The sequence below is a fragment of the Choristoneura fumiferana genome, chromosome 8 (assembly GCF_025370935.1).
Source record: "Choristoneura fumiferana chromosome 8, NRCan_CFum_1, whole genome shotgun sequence".
NCBI lineage: Eukaryota > Metazoa > Arthropoda > Insecta > Lepidoptera > Tortricidae > Choristoneura > Choristoneura fumiferana.
In genome coordinates, this window is record NC_133479.1 from 1351855 (window position 1) to 1372793 (window position 20939).

A 20939-nucleotide genomic window follows, 5' to 3' on the forward strand; every position below is an offset into this window, starting at 1 on the left:
AGTCTTAAACAAATCTTTAACATATCTAAAGTTATATTTTGTACGATATCTTTTTTTTTGGGTTTGACAAAAAAAAAACAAGGTAGTATTCTCTATAATAAATAAATTAGCCGTATGTCGAAGTTAACAGAAATCAAGAAAAATATTGTGTATATTTTGTACTGTGTCAATCGATTTACGATTTTTCATTATAATCTTTTGCGGAGTTAAACAGATCCTTGATTCAATTTTAGATTAAAGTGCGTGATAATAGTTAATTCACTCGTGTAACGCAATGCCCGTGAGAGACAACGTAGGTACGTAAGTAATGAAACTTTTACACCGGAGTTTTACACAGTTAGTACCTATCTCGACACTGTCATGAAATTTATAAATTATGGGAATATAGGCACTTGTCCACCGCCGAGGATGAGCGAGAAGCGAGAGAGAGCGAGTAACTAGAAACGAGTGGGCGAGCAGTGAAAAGCGAGTGTTCGAGCACGACGGGCGATTACTCGCTCCACTCGCTCGAGCCGGGCGGCCGCCAGGCTAACAGCGCTGAGCGAGTATCGCTGAGCTAGTTTTATAGCCCAGCGAGTTTTATAGCTCTTGTCGCTGCGACAAAAGATGTAAGAGCGAGCTCTCGCCGGCAGTGTGAACCGCCAGCGATCAACTATTAATATGTCTCTTTTACTCACACATGATCTTATATCTTTTGTTCGTTTCTTGAGCGAGAAAATAGTCGATAGCCAATCGTTTCCTCGCCGGCGGTGAGACAACTGCCATACAGGCCGTCCCAAGACGATACCACATGGAGGGAAAGTACCTACCTATCTTCAATATTGAAAGGAGACTTCATTTTTTAGGGTTCCGGAGCCAAAATGGCAAAAACGGAATCCTTATAGTTTCGCCATGTCTGTCTGTCTGTCTGTCTGTCCGTCCGTCCGCGGCTTTGCTCAGGGACTATCAATGCTAGAAAGCTGTAATTTTGCACGGATATATATAAATGTAAACTATGCGACAAAATGGTACAATAAAAAACTTTTAACCATTTTTTTTACGGTAGGTACTCCTATAGACGTAAAGTGGGGGAATTTTTTTTTCTCATCCAACCTATAGTGTGAGGTACGTTATATAGGTCTTTTAAAATCATAAGGGGTTTACTAAGACGATTTTCAGCGATTTATTTGCGAAATATTCAACTTTAAAGTGCAATTTTCATTAAAATCGAGCGTTCCCCCCTCTAAAATCTAAACCGGTGGGTGGAAAAATTGGAAAAAATTCAGGATGGTAGTAAATATATCAAACTTTCAAGGAAAACTATAACGGTTAAGTTTGCTCGAGAATTAATAGTAGTTTAAGAGTAAATAGCAGCCTAAGGTATAAAATATACTCGCACGATCGCACGCCACTATGAGAAGAGCATAACTAAGGTAAAGTCCGAGTATTCGACACGCTAACGCCCAATAGACGACACCCTGCTGTCATCTCTATTGCTAATGACATAAGATTAAAGATGCCAACTATTGGTACAGTGACGAGCACTCGTACGTTTACCTTAAACTACTTACATACAATACAATACAATGGCTCTTTATTACTTTATTGTACATCAGAAATGGTAAGCGATACAGAAAACAGGTACACAGAGAGAAAATTACAAGGTACAATATTTTGGTCGCTGCGACCAAAAACTCCAGGAAACGGTAGTTCGCCTCAGAATACTAGAGTCACCGACATTATCTCGAGAAGCTTAACTTACCAAGTACCTACATAGCATACATGCATACATTAACATAACAGTTAGGGGAGAAAAGTTTCTTGAGTGACGATAAAAAATTATTATCGTGCCATACCTAATACATAATTAACTTTGTGCAATTTCAATAATAGAAATATATATTTTTTTAAGTCTAGTATTTTTAAGTAGTTTTTAGGCAGGGCTTTTAGTTGTGTATTAGATTATAATTTCATACATAATAATTGTGGCTATACCCTACCAGGGTGCATAATTTCTGTAAGTACTAGTATTTATAAGTCTTATGTTTTTGCCAAATAAATGAATACTGAATACTGAATCGCGAACCGGAAGACGCGGCGTCGGCCTCCCACTACCCACTATACTAATAGGGGATATAGGTACCTTCAAGCACCTTCAAGTGATGTGAAATGCTAGTTGTTTCGGAACACTGCCATAGTTCCTTTGCCTATCTGTGGTAGATGAGTTTCTAGCTATCTGTTGTTTTGACATAGAGATTCGGAGATACTGATTGCGCCTAAATTATGATTGTAAATGTGGAACAATAAGAGTACAATACAATACAATGACTCTTTATTGTACACCAGAAATAGTAAGCGATACAGAAAAACAGGTACACAGAGAGTAGGTATTTTAGTAGTGAAAAATTGAGCCGAAATTATTTTTCACTGCCCAATAGTCGTAAACTTCGTCTTTATGCTGGATCTAGGCAGCATTAAATGGCTATTTATGCTCTAGGGCATAAAGTAACATCTTCGTTTAAGGAAGCACGGGCAATCAGGTGTTAACAGCCACAAACAAAAGTTTTTTTTAATACCTAATTCGTAATTTAAATGTTAAGTACCTGGGTGACCGAGCTTTGATCGGGCTAAAACTCGATAACAAGCGTTTTCCCAGAGATAAGACCATAAGCTACCTAGATCGATTTTTCATCCCCGAAAATCCCTACATATCAAATTTCATCGAAATCGTTGGAGCCGTTTCCGAGATCCCCGAAATATAGTTTAAAGGTATTAGATTTATACCTGGAGATAAATAAAACGACAAGCGCAGCGTAGGACGTCCATCAACTAGACTAGATGGACAGATTCTGATAACCTGGAGGGCTACTATGGAATTCGAAAATCGAAGTTCGTATCGTACCGTCCCTCTCATTCTCGTATAAAATAATATTAGCGTCTTGCACTCCGTGGTATAGGGCCTGGTTAAAGCCGTGGGTTCATGCAGGTCTGTGAGGTAAGGCATAAGTCTAACAGCAGACACCTATGGCTTATATTATTAATTACAGTAATTTTAACGCGAACGCGATCGAGACGAATATTGCAACCGAAAACCTACACTAAGGGCACAAATGATGAGAGATGTAGGGATTTTCGGGATGAAAAATCGATCTAGGTAGCTTATGGTCTTATCTCTGGGATAACGCTTGTTATCGAGTTTTAGCCCGATCAAAGCTCGGTCACCCAGGTACTTAACATTTAAATTACGAATTAGGTATTAAAAAAAACTTTTGTTTGTGGCTGTTAACACCTGATTGCCCGTGCTTCCTTAAACGAAGATGTTACTTTATGCCCTAGAGCATAAATAGCCATTTAATGCTGCCTAGATCCAGCATAAAGACGAAGTTTACGACTATTGGGCAGTGAAAAATAATTTCGGCTCAATTTTTCACTACTAAAATACCTACTCTCTGTGTACCTGTTTTTCTGTATCGCTTACTATTTCTGGTGTACAATAAAGAGTCATTGTACTCTTATTGTTATTTCAAATTCCTTACAATTTTTCACCATGTTCGAGTATTTTCGAGTGCTGTGTGATTTAAAAATCAGTCCAATGCAAGGACTGCGAAGCCGCGAGTGAACGAATAAAAACATGGCGCCCATTGTTCCATGGGTCAAAAGGCTAACTTTCATTTAGGTTGCGCAGCGCATGAGATCATTCATTGACTACCTACAATTTTGTTTATTAGTTCCATGTCAATAATCAATTTTCAAATCGTAATCGATTTTTAAATAGCGAAATATCGCTAGATGGCGTTAGTATCGCGAGGTTCGTTTGACGTTACAGTCTTGTTTGAGATTGGCTTAGCCTATCATAAACGTGACTAGTGTTTCTGTGTTGTAAAATATAATAAAACGACACAGAAATGAACACTGAAGTCTTGACTCATTAACCCTTGATTCCACATTTACAATCATAATTTAGGCGCAATCAGTATCTCCGAATCTCTATGTCAAAACAACAAATAGCTAGAAACTCATCTACCACAGATAGGCAAAGGAACTATGGCAGTGTTCCGAAACAACTAGCATTTCACATCACTTGAAGGTACCTATATCCCCTATTAGTATAGTGGGTAATGGAAGGCCAACGCCGCGTCTTCCGATTCGCGATCGTCACTCGAGAACTTTTCTCCCCTAACTGTTATGTTAATGTATGTATGTATGCTATGTAGGTACTTGGTAAGTTAAGCTTCTCGAGATAATGTCGGTGACTCTAGTATTCTGAGGCGAACTACCGTTTCCTGGAGTTTTTGCTCGCAGCGACCGAAATATTGTACCTTGTAATTTTCTCTCTGTGTACCTTTTTTCTGTATCGCTTACTATTTCCGGTGTACAAATTCAAATTCAAATTCACAGCATGACGACAGCAGGGTGTCGTCTATTGGGCATACGCGTGTCGAGCACTAGGATTACCTTAGTTATGTTCTTCTCATAGTGGCGTGCCCAATAACAACTCCATTCCCACCGGCTTGTCTACTTATCTACTTTTGCCACATTCGATACGCTGTTTACCTGTGTTTAGTAATGATAATGACAAGTAAATATAGCAAAGATACGGTGCATCGGACAGACTGAAGACAGGTGTAGTATGTGTATGAATTTAAATATAAACAATTTAACAGGAGAGAGTGGCGTCACAGAAGAGTATCAGAAAGCGCATCAGCGCTCCCTGGAGGACCCTGAGGGGTTCTGGGGCGAGGTGGGCCACGAGCTGGAGTGGTCCCGGCCTTGGGACCAGGTACTGGACAACAGTTACCCACCGTTCACTAGATGGTAAGTCAAGTAATCTGTTTCACCAGCTCAACCAAGCCAAAGTGGCTTGGCACTTTCGCTATGCCGATCAAAATTTGGGAGATACGCCGGGCCGGTCATAGCCATTTAGACGCCCCGGGCGAGTCATGCCTTTAGCGCCCTTCTATTATGTATACGACAAACGACAAAGTGAAAAACCGTGTTTGTTAGACATAGAAATACTCATACTAACTAACTCCTACGAGATAAGTCTATGAAAGTTAATACGCTGAGTCAGTTTTCCTTTAAATCCATAAAAAATAGGTAAGTGATTCAAATGATGGTGATTGTTGAGCTGGTGCGCGCGGCGTCCTGTAGTACTGGCGCCCCCGGGCAGCCTCCCTAGTTCTAGTTGCGGCATAATTTGGAAAAATAATCGTTACAATAATATGCAACAAAAACTAAAGTTTACAAATAAAAAAATCTTCACAGGTGGGTAGGTGGCGAGATGTCAGTGTGCCACAATGCCGTGGACAGGCACGTGGCAAAAGGCGAAGGCGCCACAGTGGCACTGGTGCACGACTCACCCCTCACGGACACTGTGCGTCGCATCACTTACAGCGAGCTGCGAGACCAGGTCAGTAGTGTGACCACAGATGTCAGTGTGCCACAACACTGCGGCCGTAGAGGGTACCACAGTGATACTGGTACTCGACTCCCCCCCCTCACGGGCAGTGTGCGTCACATCACTTACAACGAGCTGCGACACCAGGTCAGTAGTGTGACCACAGATGTCAGTGTGCCACAACACTGCGGCCGTAGAGGGTACCACAGTGATACTGGTACTCGACTCCCCCTCACGGCAGTGTGCGTCACATCACTTACAACGAGCTGCGACACCAGGTCAGTAGTGTGACCACAGATGTCAGTGTGCCACAACACTGCGGCCGTAGAGGGTACCACAGTGATACTGGTACTCGACTCCCCCCTCACGGGCAGTGTGCGTCACATCACTTACAACGAGCTGCGACACCAGGTCAGTCAGTAGTGTGTTGGCCACAGACGTCAGTATGCCACAACACTGTGGCCGTAGAGACACCACAAATGCAGCGGTGTATGACTCCCCTCTTCGGACACCGTGTGTCGCATCACTCACAGGCTACAGCGAGCTGTAAGACCAGGTCATTAGCAAAGAATACTACCTATTACTATTACCTGTTACTATAATACTAGTAGTGTGTTGGCTGGCCACAGATGTTAGTGTACCACAACGCTGTGGCCGTAGAGAGGGTAAAATAAATACTAATGGATGCTCGGATTAAATTAACTTTGAAATACCTACACACGTAGGTAAGGCAGGAGCTTCATGACAGAAAGGGAAGAGCTACCAGAGACAACGAAAGTGCTAGTATTGCCGTAGATGTCATACGAGTACAACCGGTTTTGCCGGTGGTAGGACCTTGTGCAAGGTCCGCCCGGATTGCTACCACCATCTTGCTCGCTAATCCTGCTGTGTAGCAGCAGTGCTTGCACTGTCGTGTTTCGGTGTGGAGAGTGAGACAGCCGGTGAAATTACTGGCACTTGTGGTATCCCATCTTAGGCCTCTAGGTTGGCAACGCATCTGCAATCCCCCTGGTGTGGCAGGTGTCCATGGGCGGTGGTGATCTCTTACCATCAGGAGACCCACTTGCTCGTTTGCCATCCAGTGAAAATAAAAAAAAAACAATACAGGCATAGATGAATACTTTCTACAACGACTCTTTGTTTGACGCTCTTTCATCGGACTCCGACCCCCAGAATCCGTTTGGAGAAAAATCTCTATTGCAACCTACCCCCAGACCCCGACAGAATTTGAACACGCAACCTTCTGATCTGGAGTCAACGACAGGAATCCGTACCAAAATAGATAGATCACAATGGCCTTCATTTGAATGAGGGCTATCGCGTATGAATTCGCCGCTAGAGGCGCTAGTGTAGCGTGAGGTCTCCGAAATGTCAAATCTCATAGTATTTGGGCGAGCTACGCGGGTTTATTTACAATTAGAATAATTTTGTGAATATTTTGCATTACCTGAAATTAATTATGGCAATTATGCGTTACGGGGCAATTAATGTCTGTGTTTTGAGACAGTTTTGCCTTTCGGAAACTTTTGTCCTCCCTTTTTTTCCGAACAAAACGGGACTACGCAACACTGTGGTTGCTCAGTATTTTTATGGTAGGTACGGTTTTAAGGTGTATTCAATATGATTTTAATCTTATTTTGTTTTCACGCCCGTAATAACAGACTTGGCTTTCAATTAAAACCTCACGCAACAATGGCGCCATCTAGAAAGACAAAAAACGATAGCCCTCATTCGTTGTACAGGTATCCCGCCTCGCCGGCAAGCTGTCAGAGCTGGGAGTGACCCGCGGCTCACGGGTGCTCATCTACATGCCGCTCATCCCGGAGGCGGTGATCGCAATGCTGGCAACTAACAGGATTGGCGGCATACATTCTGTAGTTTTTGGAGGTAAGTAAAGGGCCCAGTTTCTCGAAGCATATTAGTCTAATAATATTAGTGTTTTGTTACATATTCTCATTCAATTTACGAGACAAAACACTAATATTAGAATTGTAAACTTTGAGAAACGGGGCCCAGTACATAGTTAGCAGTACCCCACCCAAGTCCCGAAAGAGAACCCCCCAAGCTGTAAAATATGGATGCGTTCCACGGGTGACAGTCTTTCCCGGATAACACCGACATGGAAATACCGGCCCTGTTTTTTGTGTACACGCCCATAGAAACTGACAGGAGCTTCTATGGGCGTGTACACGAAAAACAGGGTCGGTATTTCCATCCCGTCCCGGTATTATCCGGGCCGGGAAAAAGTGTCACCCCGTTCCACAAACAAGTTTTTTTTTTATTGGCTGATCAGACTACCATTCGGGGTTTGTGACAGAATGTATGAAAATGCAGCGGTGCGTAACAGAACTCCAGACTTTTAGCAAAAGTAATGAAGTACACTAGCAAAGTCGTTAGAACCAAAAGAATATAATAAATATATTGATAATATCAAGTTTAAATCGATCTTGGAAAATAGCTTTTAAAAGCGGACACGCATATCTTGTGAGATGATATTATCAAATAATATTTGCATGTGCATTTAAATTGAAATTTTTTTCCACGATCTTCTTTTTGATATTGTAATATTGTTTTGAGATATAGTTATTACGTTGTATTTTTAGGTTTTGCGGCAAGAGAACTTAAAACTCGTATTGAACATGCAGAGCCAACAGTGATTATTGCAGCGAGCTGCGGTGTTGAACCAAACAAAATTGTCAGGTGTGTACAATATATTTGAATAACACAGTAGCATTACTATAACAATGTAATCATTTATGCAATTCTAAATTACATAATGTACTTATTTATTACTCATGTTCTTATAGAGACTGTATCCTGCAGACAAACTGTGAAAGCAGTTTTGCAGGGCTATGTACAAAAAACTATGTGAAAGAATGCCAAATTAATTTGTTTTTAATTATAATTTTTTCATGTATGTCACGTATAAAGTTGCGACCAAACCGCTGCTTAAAAAACGGTGACGGCACGGAATCGCAGTGACGCACCGTATCGGTTTTTTTTTTGCATGCTTTCCACATCGCTGCTTAAAATACGCAAACGGTGCGGAAGCGCAGTGACGGGCCGTAAACGACAAGACTTTTGTTCGGTAAAGTCCTGACGTTTACGGCACATCACTGCGATTCCGTATTTTAAGCAGCGGTGTGGAGAGCATGCGATAAAAGCGGTGCGCATACGGTGCGTTACTGCGATTCCGTGCAGTCACCGTTTATTAGGAAGCGGTTTAGTCGTACCTTAATGCATGTTGAAAATAGCCTGAATGGCTTCGAGAAAAGCATGGTACGGCCGTGCCTTTGTTTTTGTTTTGCTTAACTTGGAGATAATTCAGAGTAAAAGTTAATATAATTGTTTTAGGTATAACGATGATCATTCGTCGTCGTCATTGACTGTATTGGTTAATTCCGTTGTATTGTACGTATAAGCCCCCACTGTGTTGGTACAGACATACATTATTAATGTACTACTTACTTTTGGTACTAATTAGAAAAACCTTAAAAAAAACTGTAATTGGTACACTTTACTTTTATACAACACTTTTCTTTCATATATATCTTATATTATTTTAGATACAAAGACATCTTAGACGAAGCTCTTTCTCAAAGCACGCATCAACCCTTAAAGTGCATTATATATCAACGGAGAAGGGTTCTGGAATGTTCCCTAGAAAGGGGTCGAGACTTGTGTTGGGAAGAGGCCATGGAAGCCGATCCGGTGCCATGCGTGTCCGTGGAGGCCAATGAACCCTTATATATACTCTACACATCCGGTAAACAATTAATTTAATTCGAATTTATTAAAGCACATGAATGAAAGTTACAATGACGAGTAATTTAGTAGTAAATAAAATATTACATTCGATTTGAAATAGACTTTGTAATTGTTTAATTTGCGGATTTTATGTTGGTATTTCAAAGAATAGCTCTTGCGGTACAGTTTACGTATAAAAAAGGAAGAGTAATCGGGCCGCTCTCATACTAATTATTATAAGTGTGACTTGTGAGCCCTTCAGATGTTAGTTACTAAATCACGAGATAACGCTTTAAGGTATTATGATTAAATCTGGCACAAATACATTTTATAGTATAACTTGAATTAATATAAAACAATTTTTAATTTTCGTAAATTTCATAATTTTCGCGGCATAACTAGTATTTAAAAATATAAATTTTTGAAATTATTAAAAATATATTCAGTTTGAAAATAAAATTAACATTGTTGAATAAGCATTAAAAGTAAATATATGTGTTTAGGTACATAAATCAAATTTGAAGTCATTGTTGCCAAAATAAAAACTAAATGAATTGTTGAATAATTCATTTAGTTTTTATTTTGGCAACAATGACTTCAAATTTGATTTATGTAAACACATATATTTACTTTTAATGCTTTCATTTAAATACAGTGATGTACCTTTACCCCCTTAGTCATTCTATTGTACATAATTACATTATGTGTATGTGTTTTAGTCTGGGTGACAAAATCAAACGTTGTAGATAAATGCGAAGGAAATTTTTGTTAAGAAGAGTCTAACAAACGTTTATGAGTAAAAAATACTTATGATTCACTAAAAATGACACCAAAAGCCAAATTTCTATTTTTTTTCTGCAATTTATTAACGGGATTCTCAATACATATTTCTAGGTACCACCGATGCTCCGAAAGGCGTGCAACGTCCGTGTGGCCACGCTGCCACTGTCTGTTGGACCATGAGCGCCATATACGGTCTTAAAAAGGGTGTGTGGTGGGCAGCCTCTGACCTTGGGTGGGTGGTGGGGCACTCATATATTTGCTATGGCCCATTGCTCGCAGGCCTGACCTCTGTCATGTTTGAGGGCAAACCTGACAGGACTCCAGACCCTGGCCAATATTATAGGTAAGCTTAGTGAACGTAAACAAATGGGTACCATAAAGCATATTCATAATAATATATGTAGGTACACACCCATACCTTGATTTTCACCGTATAACTATTTATTTTTTATTTAATAAGATGCACGGTAATAAATGGTATTGGGAGCCTCCGGTGTTTTTTTTAGTGAACTTCTAATTTACTTACGTGAATTTTATCGAAGATCATTTGTGTTTTAAATCTCAATTCAATTGTATTTTCTATATATAGTAATCGATATCTTCACTAGCAGCAACGATTTGGGTTATTCTTAAGTTAGCAGTTATCTGTGCAATTTTATATCAATGATCAAGCAATTTAATTGCGATTACTCGACATAACTGAAACCATAAAAACAATTTTTCATATAGAATCATCGAACAGCACAGAGTCAACGCTTTGTTTACCATACCGACTGCGATACGCGTGCTCAAGCGGGCCGACCCCAACACCAAGTATGCCAGAAGATACTGCTGCAACTCTCTCAAGTCTGTCTTCATTGCTGGAGAGCACTGTGATCAGGAAACCCGCGTAAGTACAGTAATGGTTATACAAGGTCAGGTTTAGTGAAGGTCTAACCTTATGGTTATTAGCCTAGCGTTGGGTCTCATTTATGAGCAAACGCTTAGTGGGACATGTTCTCGATTCAACCCGATTTTACGCGGTTTACGGTCAGCCGTCCAGGAATACGTCTAGATCATTCGACCATCGCCGCCTAGGCCCACGACTATTCAGTTTGTGCCTTCACTGTAGTCACAAACAAAAATAAAATTGACGTTCGTTGTCGACCGACAAGGTACAATAAAAAACTTTTAAAAAATTGTTTACGGTACCTCCTATAGACGTAAAGTGGGGGATTTTTTTTATCTCATCCAACCCTATAGTGTGAGGTATCGTTATATAGGTCTTTTAAAATCATAAGGGGTTTACTAAGACGATTTTCAGCGATTTATTTGCGAAATATTCAACTTCAAAGTGCAAATTTTCATTAAAATCGAGCGTCCCCCCCCCCTCTAAAATCTAAACTGGTGGGAGGAAAAATTTGAAAAAATTCAGGATGTAGTAAGTATATCAAATTTTCAAGGAAAACTATAACGGTTAAGTTTGCTTAAGAATTATTAGTAGTTTAAGAGTAAATAGCAGCCTAAGGTATAAAATATACCTAAACTATGGAAGATTCCGTACACAATATGAAATCCTTAGAAAAACATTAGTTGATTTTTTTGTAATCGCTACGCAACCCTATCTTGGGCGTGTCCGATACGCTCTTGGCCGGTTTTATTAATAATCCTGCGCTATTGTCTTTTGTTTGCTTTGAGAGGTCGTCGCTCTTTATAGCGACTTCTGAAACATACAGTTGACTTAATGAATAATTAACTAATTAATTATTTCGACGCGTGACAAACCACACCTCACACCTTACGTTATTCATAAACATTTTTTTGAATCTTTATTTATTATTGAACTATGATCCATACAATGAATCCGTCAGATCCAACAGACATTGACTGTAAAAACTTAACAAGCTTAGTATTAAGCTATTTAAGCTACATGTGGTTTATTTGTTACTCTATCTGTGATAAAAATGTTTGACGAACGTATCGAAAAAGACAAAAAAATATTATAAGAGCGTTACAATCGCAAGGTCTGTTTAAAAAAGTAGCTAAATAAATAAAAAAAGACTAGGAAACTGTAAAGATTTTTGAACCTAGACATATTTAAAAACATTGATATAATGTATAACGGAGCAAGCAATAACTGTCCAGTACATTATGCAAACTAATTCAGTGGCACTGTTAGCGTGAACTCGGTTCTTTGTTTAACGCCCTTTCAACCGGTGTAGACCCATTGAAAGTAAGGCCGGATAAGTAAGTTTTCATTTACAAGGAAAAAACAAGTACCTAGTTCTTGTTTTGTTTTTATTATTCTTGATTTTTGTGTACAAAATTGCAAAAAAAACATTTCACGCTTTATATGAAATGAAATGACCAATGTTTCGCATTTCACATGTTACAGGGATCAAAGATTATTAGTGGCAGTTTGTGAAATTTTGTAAGTTCTTAGGTGGCAAAAGGGAACCCTGGACCTCTCATCCGATAGTCGTCTTTTAAAATACCCACAGGAGGGCCTGTCATATTCTGCACCAGAGGCGCGTTAAGTCAAATTGCTGAATTACTGTTGATTATTTATTTTGCAGCTCTGGGCAGAGCGCATATTTGGCGTGCCTGTCCTGAACCATTGGTGGCAGACGGAGACAGGATCTGCGATTACTGCCGCGTGTCTCGGCTACGGCATCAAAGCCGTGCTTCCACACTCCGCTGGCTATCCGGTACCGGGATATGATAGTAAGTTTACCCAAACCGTCTACAGCTAAGTGATCCAGAGAATCTTAGACTAGTTGCTGTGAGGCATCAGTGAAAGCTTGATATTTCTTAAGGGGCTCTTGGGAATTACCATTGAATCTCAAAGAAGTCTGTCATTTGAAAAGGTTGGGAAAGGCTGGGCCAAACCAAAACAGAATAGTTGAAAGTACTGGTACCAATAAATGTAGAAATCTGCTGCATAACTAATAGGCAATAATTTTTTTTCATGCAATCGCAACTAACTGACATTTTGTTAAAGCACGGCTTTGCAGTTATTTCTTAAAAAAATACAGTGCACTTTTGACATGGTTTGTATTGTGCACCACATTAACGTGCAAGATATAATAGTTCTCATTGCCTTAAAAAATACTGATTTTACAGTGAATTTACTAGAACTGTTCGCCAAACATTAACCCTCTTTTTATTCAATCTTAACATTCGTGTCTTTCGTTACCTTTACCAGACACAGATAAATACATTTTACAACAATGGATTTGTATCTTCTATGTATAAATTGTGAGTATTCCGAGTTCTGACACTAAAATAAATGTAATTTTTTTTCAGTTCACGTCCTAAGAGAAGATGGCTCAGAATGCGAGACGGGTGAAGTCGGCAGACTGGTTGCAAAGCTGCCGTTGCCACCGGGCTTTGCATCTACACTCTGGCTGGCCGATGAAAGGTTCAAAAGAACATACTTCGAATCATATCCTGTAAGAAATTGCCTTCATTAATTTTAAGTTATCATAATATCTGCTTCGTTTATCATAATTATGATTTCTAGGCTATGTGATTCCTCTATTGGACCAAATTGGACTTAAAGAACTTGTAAAAAATAACGCAATAAAACAAAGATCTTTGCCGTCCACTCGATGAATTAATGGGTGGGTGCACGAATCTTTATACCATAGTTATTTATGGTTATCATATATTCTTTTAGGGTTACTATGATACCCAAGACGCAGGCTGGATGAGTGCTGAAGGAGCGGTTTGGGTGGTCGCCCGTGCTGACGACATTATCAATGTTGCTGGCCATAGGCTCTCCACAGCAGCCATAGAGGATGTGGTCCTCAAACACGCAAGAATCGCTGATGCTGTCGTTGTCGGAGCCCCTGATGTCATGAAAGGAGATGTGCCATTGTGTTTATATGTCATGAGGCCACCACAAGATGGTAAGTATATTACTTGTTTATGATGAATGTTCTTTTCAACCAGAGGGCTTACTCTGAAATTCGAAAATCGAAGTTCGTATCGTACCGTCCCTTTTACTCTCGTATTGAATAGTATAAGCGTCAGAGAAACGGAACGACATAACTTCGATTTTCGAATTTCATAATAGCCCTGCAGACGTCCATTGCTCGTCATTCATCCATACTCAACTCAGTGTCTACTTTGCTTAATAACTTTCACGTTGCACGATTTTTATATACATGTTTAGTTTTTGGGCAACTTTGTAATTATGAAACTTATTTGCTTGCGTTGAGCCCTAAAATGATTTCCAAACCAAGTTACTGATTTATTTGATTATTAACACAAGATAAATATCCCTCCAGGCGAAAGTAATGTCTATATTTATTTCTTAATAACCAATTTCCTTATCCTTTTTTATAGATGAAGAAATAGTAGCAGAAAGTACGGTTACCCAAGAACTTATTGCTCTGGTCCGTCATTTGATAGGACCAATAGCAGCATTCCGAAAGGCAGTAGCAGTACCCGCTTTACCTCGAACAAGATCTGGTAAAGCCCTAAGAGGGGCAATTGCAAAATTGGCCAGATCACAGTTAGTAAAGCTGCCAGCTACAATTGAGGATGCTAGTGTTTTTGGAGAAATTAAAACTGCTTTACAGAAACTCGGATATGCCATTGACGCGCCAGATCCAGAAGTCTAAGATTTTTTTCGAAAAAAACTAATTGTAATTTATTAAGTTAACACCTAGTTCGAAAGCGCATCAACTGTAGTAAAATTGAACTTCATGCGGTTTCTGGAAAGTCTAGATTAAAATGATGTATTGTTTTGAGTTTATACGCTTACGAACTGAGTGTTCGAAATATTTATTGTATTTAGTTCCTAATTATGGTATTTATTTAGTGACTCCATGTTTTTTTTTTCTAAGAAGATCATAAAAGGGCAGTGAGCAATTATTTAAATTTAGTTCTTATTCATTCATTGATTAATTATTCGTTTATTCAGTTAGTTTGGGATACAATTTGGGATACAATTACTAAAATGTTTTTAGTTTTTTTTTTAGTTTGCTAACTAACCAAAGTGTCGTTATTATTAATCTAGTTCTAAGTGTTTAACTTTACAGTGGCCAACAATCATATTTTTTCAAAGTACAGAAAATTGGTAAGAATATTTATTGGCGACTTTATTTTAACATTATAATATTAGGGATATTTTTGTCGTCTTAGAGAGGGTACCGCCGTGTCCCTGAATAGGCATGCTTCAACTTTTATTGACATTAAGTAATACGTGATTAATGTAAGTGTACCAACTGATGTTATCTTCTTTTAAATCTTTAATAGAGTAACGTGACAGACTGACTAACGGAAAAACAACGAACAACCTAAATCACTTGAGATAGAGACAAAATTTGGTAGACGCATGCTCCTTGAGGGTCATAAAAATGCACTAAGAGCGTGTTTTTTTAATTCTGATGGGATAGGCAATAAAAGGGCAATATTTTCAAGTCATAATGGCTACATATCTGTAAACTATAATTGATAGAGGCTTGTATATTCTTAACATCCCGCGGGTGAGATATATATAATAATAATATAATTTACAATTTCTTTCAAAGTGCTTTATGACCCGACACGCACTTCGCTATTTTTTTTATTTATTACGCTGGCGTCGTGGAATTATTGTGTAGTGGTACCAATTAAATTTCCTTAATAATAATCGTTAATTTCACTACAAATGAGTATGAAATTGCGAGAAAAGTTTGTTTTTTTAAAGTAACCCAGAGGTGCCTTAACATTTCACAAGAAAGAAACAAAGATAACATATTTATAAAACAATTGAAACAAATGTTAATAAAATGGGTTACACACACATAGGTATACCCATTCTTACGCACACACACACACACACACACACACACACACACACACATATAATTATTAGACAAACATACATGATAAATCAAAACTAACTGAATGTATCAGAATATAATATAATAGAATAGTTAAGTATTATATTGCAATGCCCTTGTTTGAAACACTATTAATTTATAACACCATGTAATTTTACAAAATTTGAGTAATAAATCAATGAGGGCTATCGTTTTTTGTCTCACTAGATGGCGCACTGTTGCGTGAGGTTTTTTAATTAAGTATGGCTTTCAAAGTCTGTTATTACGGACGTGAAAACAAAGTTTAGATTAAAATCATATTTAATACATGCCACAGTGTTGCATAGTCCCCGTTTTGTTCGGAAAAAAGGGAGGACAAAGGTTTCTGAAAGACAAAACTGTCTCAAAACACAGACATTCATTGCCCCGGAACGCATATTTGTTATATTTATTTTCAGATATTGCAAAATATTCACAAAATTATTCTAATTATAAATAAACCCGCGTAGCTCACCCAAAATCTATGAGATTTGACATTTCGGAGACCTCACGCTACACTAGCGCCTCTAGTGGCGAATTCCATTGAGTTTTGAGTTCACCTTCTGCACAATTCTGTTAATTCTTGTGCATTAACGTTTTAAATAATAATAAGTAAATAGGTTTGTGGCGCAGAGCTCTTGCGGAGTAAGAACTTCATTGAGCCATGTAAATTTATTAAATCCATTTGAATTGAAAGGGTATGTATTTAAATGTTTTGTATGTTTTTAATGTCACACGTTTTGTATTCATTTGATCGGGAAATTGACTAGTAGGTAGCTCTGTTTTATTAGTATTTGTTATAAATTATAAGAATAAAGTTGTGTGAACACAATAAATCAATATGAATAGTTTACTGCATATTGTTTTATTAATTAACCGAATTTCAAAGAGTTTAAAGCCTTTTTTAGAATGAAGTATTATCCCAGCAAGAATGACCCCTTACAATTTTGATTAAAGTAAGATCAGTTTCGTAATAATTAGTCCAGTATAAGAAATGGTGGTTATCAGTTGAAATACGGTCGAAGTCCTCTCATTTTGAGAGGAGGCCTATGCCCAGCAGTGGGACGTATACGAGGAGGGATGATGATGATCCCTGAAACGGCTTATTATGGCAGTTGTCAGAATTCCACTCAATTATTCATTCAAGCACCACAAAATTTATTGAATCAGGCGTTACTTTGCGGTGGGTCCATATAAATGGTTTAAATATCAATACTATAAAGTTGAGTGCTTTTGTGATGATGCGACATGGCCAAGAGTGAAAGCCGATGATAATTAGGATGTCGATATGTGCAGCAGGATTTTTGATTTTTTAGAGGCGGAGCAAAAACTGAAAAATGCCGCCCTTACTTTTATACTACTTACTTATATACTTAGCCATTAGACGCGCAATGATGGACATAAAGCCTCCCGGAAAGAACGCCAGCCACAACCAGTCAAGCGCTGTTCTTCTGTGTTGAGCCGAAGTTTGTCTTACAATACAATACAAATATTCTTTATTGATCACCAAAAGCAGTAAAGAGACATTACAAAAATAAAAAAAAACAGGTAGACAATAGGCGTTCTTATCGCTAAAAAGCGATCTCTTCCAGACAACCAATCTCTGTCTTATTTAGAAAAAAAAGCCGTTATATAGGGTGTCTAGAAGATGGTGTGCCATGTGATTAATTAGGGTGCGTAGATGGCCTAGCAACAGATTTTGGGCCAATGGGGCCAATAATTAACAGTCCTCCAGGCCACGGTGTTTTTCACAGTGTTTTCCAAAAGTTCACCATTTTATTTACCTATTTTTTTTTAAGTGACAGCACATAATTTGTAATTTGTTTATCTGTAATGTATGCGTATTCTAGTTTTTTTTTATTCACATTGTAAATAATAAAAAAATATGCAACAACAAAGTGTGAAGGACAGAAAATAACAATCGTCGAGTTCAACTTTATGGCACAGTTAAATAAAAAATAGAAACCCCTGAGAACTTCAAATATCACAAATCTTCTCCAGTTCGTGACTATTCTAACAGTATACGCTCATGCCTAGATTCACTTTCAATTTCCCAAAAAAAAAAGTTTCGATCTCAAATGCTGGTTTATTTGGTCAATAGTAGCAGTCAGTTAAACGGGATAATTGCATACGACAAAACGCACCTTGATAAGAACGTATTTAAGTATTTTAATAATTATTCAAAATTTTGTTCAAATTAAAATAATATTCCTTCACAATTGACACGATCGCGAATATTTTTCGTATTTCTACAGTTGTTATTCTGAGTGTTATTTCAAGTCAGAAGTCATAGTCGATTTATATTGTAAACATACATCAGTGACTGCAAATGCATTTTTGAAAAATACCTACTTTTCGGACTCACGATTCAAAGCTTACGAGAGGGGATAGTTAACTTGCACAACTTGTTGAGAATATTGCATTAAATGCAGGCATGCTCACATGATGTTGGTACACCTGTCATTTGTTCGATAGGCATTAAGGAAGTTTGACACTTGCCCTTGATATATATCGAACTGTCTGTCACTCTGTCTCTCTCTGTATCCGGTTGCTCCGATGAAGACGTATATTTTTATATCGGTCTCGTGTAGCCTAATTCTCTTTAATATACTGCATCACTGTAATCCTGAAAAATTCTTGTTGGACAATATAGTCGTGAAAGTGAGTACTGAAGTGCTGTATTTTTATTTCGCGGGAGAGCCAGTAGAAACTTCCCAAGATCCACGTTTCTCTTCCCCACCTCATCTCATCATCTCCAAGAGGTTACGGGCTCCAGACGATCTATTTGTGTTTACTCTCCGTGAAATATATAAGATATTGTCCATCGTTTGTGAAGATTTAATCAGATTCATTATTTTCGGCCGTGACGGCCGCGTGGCGTGGTTTGACAAAATGCCAGAACAAAGTGCAGCGACGGCACATGAAAACGTGGCATCTGCAAGTGGATTTCAAAATATTAAGCCATGTTCCTATGCTCCCTTTGATCGGCTAGAAGGTGTGAGCAATTTTTGCGTGTGGAAGCACTACATGAAGAACGCACTGATAATAGATGGGCTTTGGAGTTGCATCGATGGAACCACGGCAGGCGACATTGACGACGTACATGACCAGCGTGCTTTAGCTCGTATTAACCTATCGCTCAAAGCATCATGCATCCAATATGTGAGAAATGCTAAGACGGCAAAGGAGGCCTGGGACGCTATATGCAAAGTTTTTGAGGATAGGGGATTTTATAGAAGAGTAATGCTGCTCAGGCAGCTTCATCAAGCCAGCTATAATAACTTCAGCAATATGAACGATTACATCCAGTATATAATGACACTCGTGCACCAGCTCAGTGACATTGGGAGGTCCATTGAGGATTCGGAGATAGCCGAGCTGCTGCTGTCGGGACTCCCACAGGAATTTGACGTCTTGGTGAGTAGTTTAGAAACTGCTTCAATCACTGATAGATTCAATAGCGAAATGGTAAGGACTAGACTTCTGCAGGAAGAACATCGTAGAAGAAATAATGAAAAACCAGATGATTTGGCTCTTTTTTCTAAGCGCAAAATTCCTGTATGCCATTTTTGTCACAAACCTGGGCACATTAAGGCGAGATGTTTTAAACTGAAGAAGAATAACAAGAAAAAATCTGACTATAATGAGGCTTTGATGGTCACTTCTTCTGCAAAATGTGTGCTTCATAATGCAGATTGGATCCTGGACTCGGGTGCAACAAAACACATGTGTAGAGACATTTCCTTATTTAAGGATATCACAAAGTGTCAGCAAACTGTTATTGTTGCCGACGGTGGCTCCCTGTCATGTTTAGGTTTTGGTGAAGTTAGTATTCCCATGAAAAATAACAAATCACAGATTATAACAGATGTTCTATATGTACCTGACCTCTCAACTAATTTAATTAGTGTGAGTAAATTGTGTGAGAAGGCTTTCTCTGTTAATTTTAAAAATAATAATTGTTATGTTTTTAAAGGGAAATCTTTAATGATAACTGCCACTAAACAGGGAGGAATTTATATTTTGGACAATGTGCATGGTTCTGTTTCTTCTGATCCACAGATTAGGTCATGTGTGGCCATGAAGAATTTGGAGGATGTGTTGCTGCCACAAAGCTCGCAGCACACAGATACTGCAATGATGGTGTCATCGGAGTTATGGCACAAGAGGCTCGGTCATCTTAGTTACCATGGGGTAAGTGTACTCCGTGACATTGCTATTGGTGTTAAGTTTCAGCCATCTCAGTGTGATGTAGCCATAAAAGGTTGCATATCATGCGTTGAGGGGAAGCAAGCAATGCAAAGTTTTCCTAGGGGTGAAGCTAGGCGTGCCAAGCAACTGTTGGAGCTTATCCATTCGGATGTGTGTGGACCTATGCCTGTTAGCAGTTTAGGTGGATCTAAGTACCTGCTTACTTTTACAGACGATTTTTCTCGTAAAACCTATGGTTATTTGCTTAAGAGGAAGTCTGAAGTTTTGTCCAAATTTAAGTATTTTAAAGCCACTGTTGAAAAGCAAACCGGATACTTTATTAAAATGTTCCGTTCCGACGGAGGAGGAGAGTATTGTAGTAATGAGTTTACAGAGTATTTGCAGAGTAATGGTATCATACATCAAAAGACCGCTCCCTATAGTCCTGCTCAAAATGGAGTTTCGGAACGATTGAACCGCTCACTTTTGGAAAAAGTACGTTGTATGCTTCAGGAAGCTGGTCTCAGCAAGGTATACTGGGGTGAGGCAGTTGCTACTGCAATTTACCTTAAAAATAGAAGCCCCACAGCTGCTGTACCTAATAAACTTCCTGAGGAAGTCTGGACAGGCAACAAAGTTGACCTGAGCCATCTACGTGTCTTCGGTTGTCGTGCTCTGACGCTTATACCAGGCATAAAGCGTGATAAGCTTGATGCTAAATCACAACATTGTATTTTTGTTGGTTATTGTGATCACACGAAAGGCTATAGGTTAATAGATCCCTATGTACCAAATAAAATCATAGTTTCTAGAAATGTTGTCTTTTTTGAAGATAAATTTTTAAATAATAATATGACATCTGAGAACTGTGATACTAAATGTAATAATAAAATTTACTCTTATAATGATGACATGCAGAGCAATGTTTTTCATTCTAATATTAATAATTCATTAAATAATAATAGCAATGTGGTTGAGATGCAGTGCAATAATTTAAATAATGAAACCAC

The 20939-nt window shown here is 38.5% G+C and overlaps 1 protein-coding gene across 2 annotated transcripts; it reads left to right on the forward strand.

The window, feature by feature from the left end:
* The first annotated feature begins 123 nt into the window (after positions 1–123).
* LOC141430079 (acyl-CoA synthetase short-chain family member 3, mitochondrial-like) lies at positions 124–16591 on the forward strand. 2 transcript variants are annotated; one of them, XM_074090620.1, is made up of 12 exons: positions 124–296; positions 4644–4794; positions 5245–5389; positions 7120–7264; positions 7981–8077; positions 8944–9143; positions 10019–10250; positions 10637–10796; positions 12463–12610; positions 13193–13338; positions 13566–13797; positions 14237–16591. In XM_074090620.1, the coding sequence occupies exons 1-12, from the start codon at positions 275–277 to the stop codon at positions 14512–14514; spliced, it is 1956 nt and encodes a 651-aa protein (XP_073946721.1). In that variant the 5' UTR covers positions 124–274; the 3' UTR covers positions 14515–16591. The 2 variants fall into 2 exon arrangements, with proteins under 2 accessions (XP_073946721.1, XP_073946722.1); XM_074090621.1 differs by having other exon boundaries at positions 146–300.
* The last annotated feature ends 4348 nt before the right edge of the window (positions 16592–20939 follow it).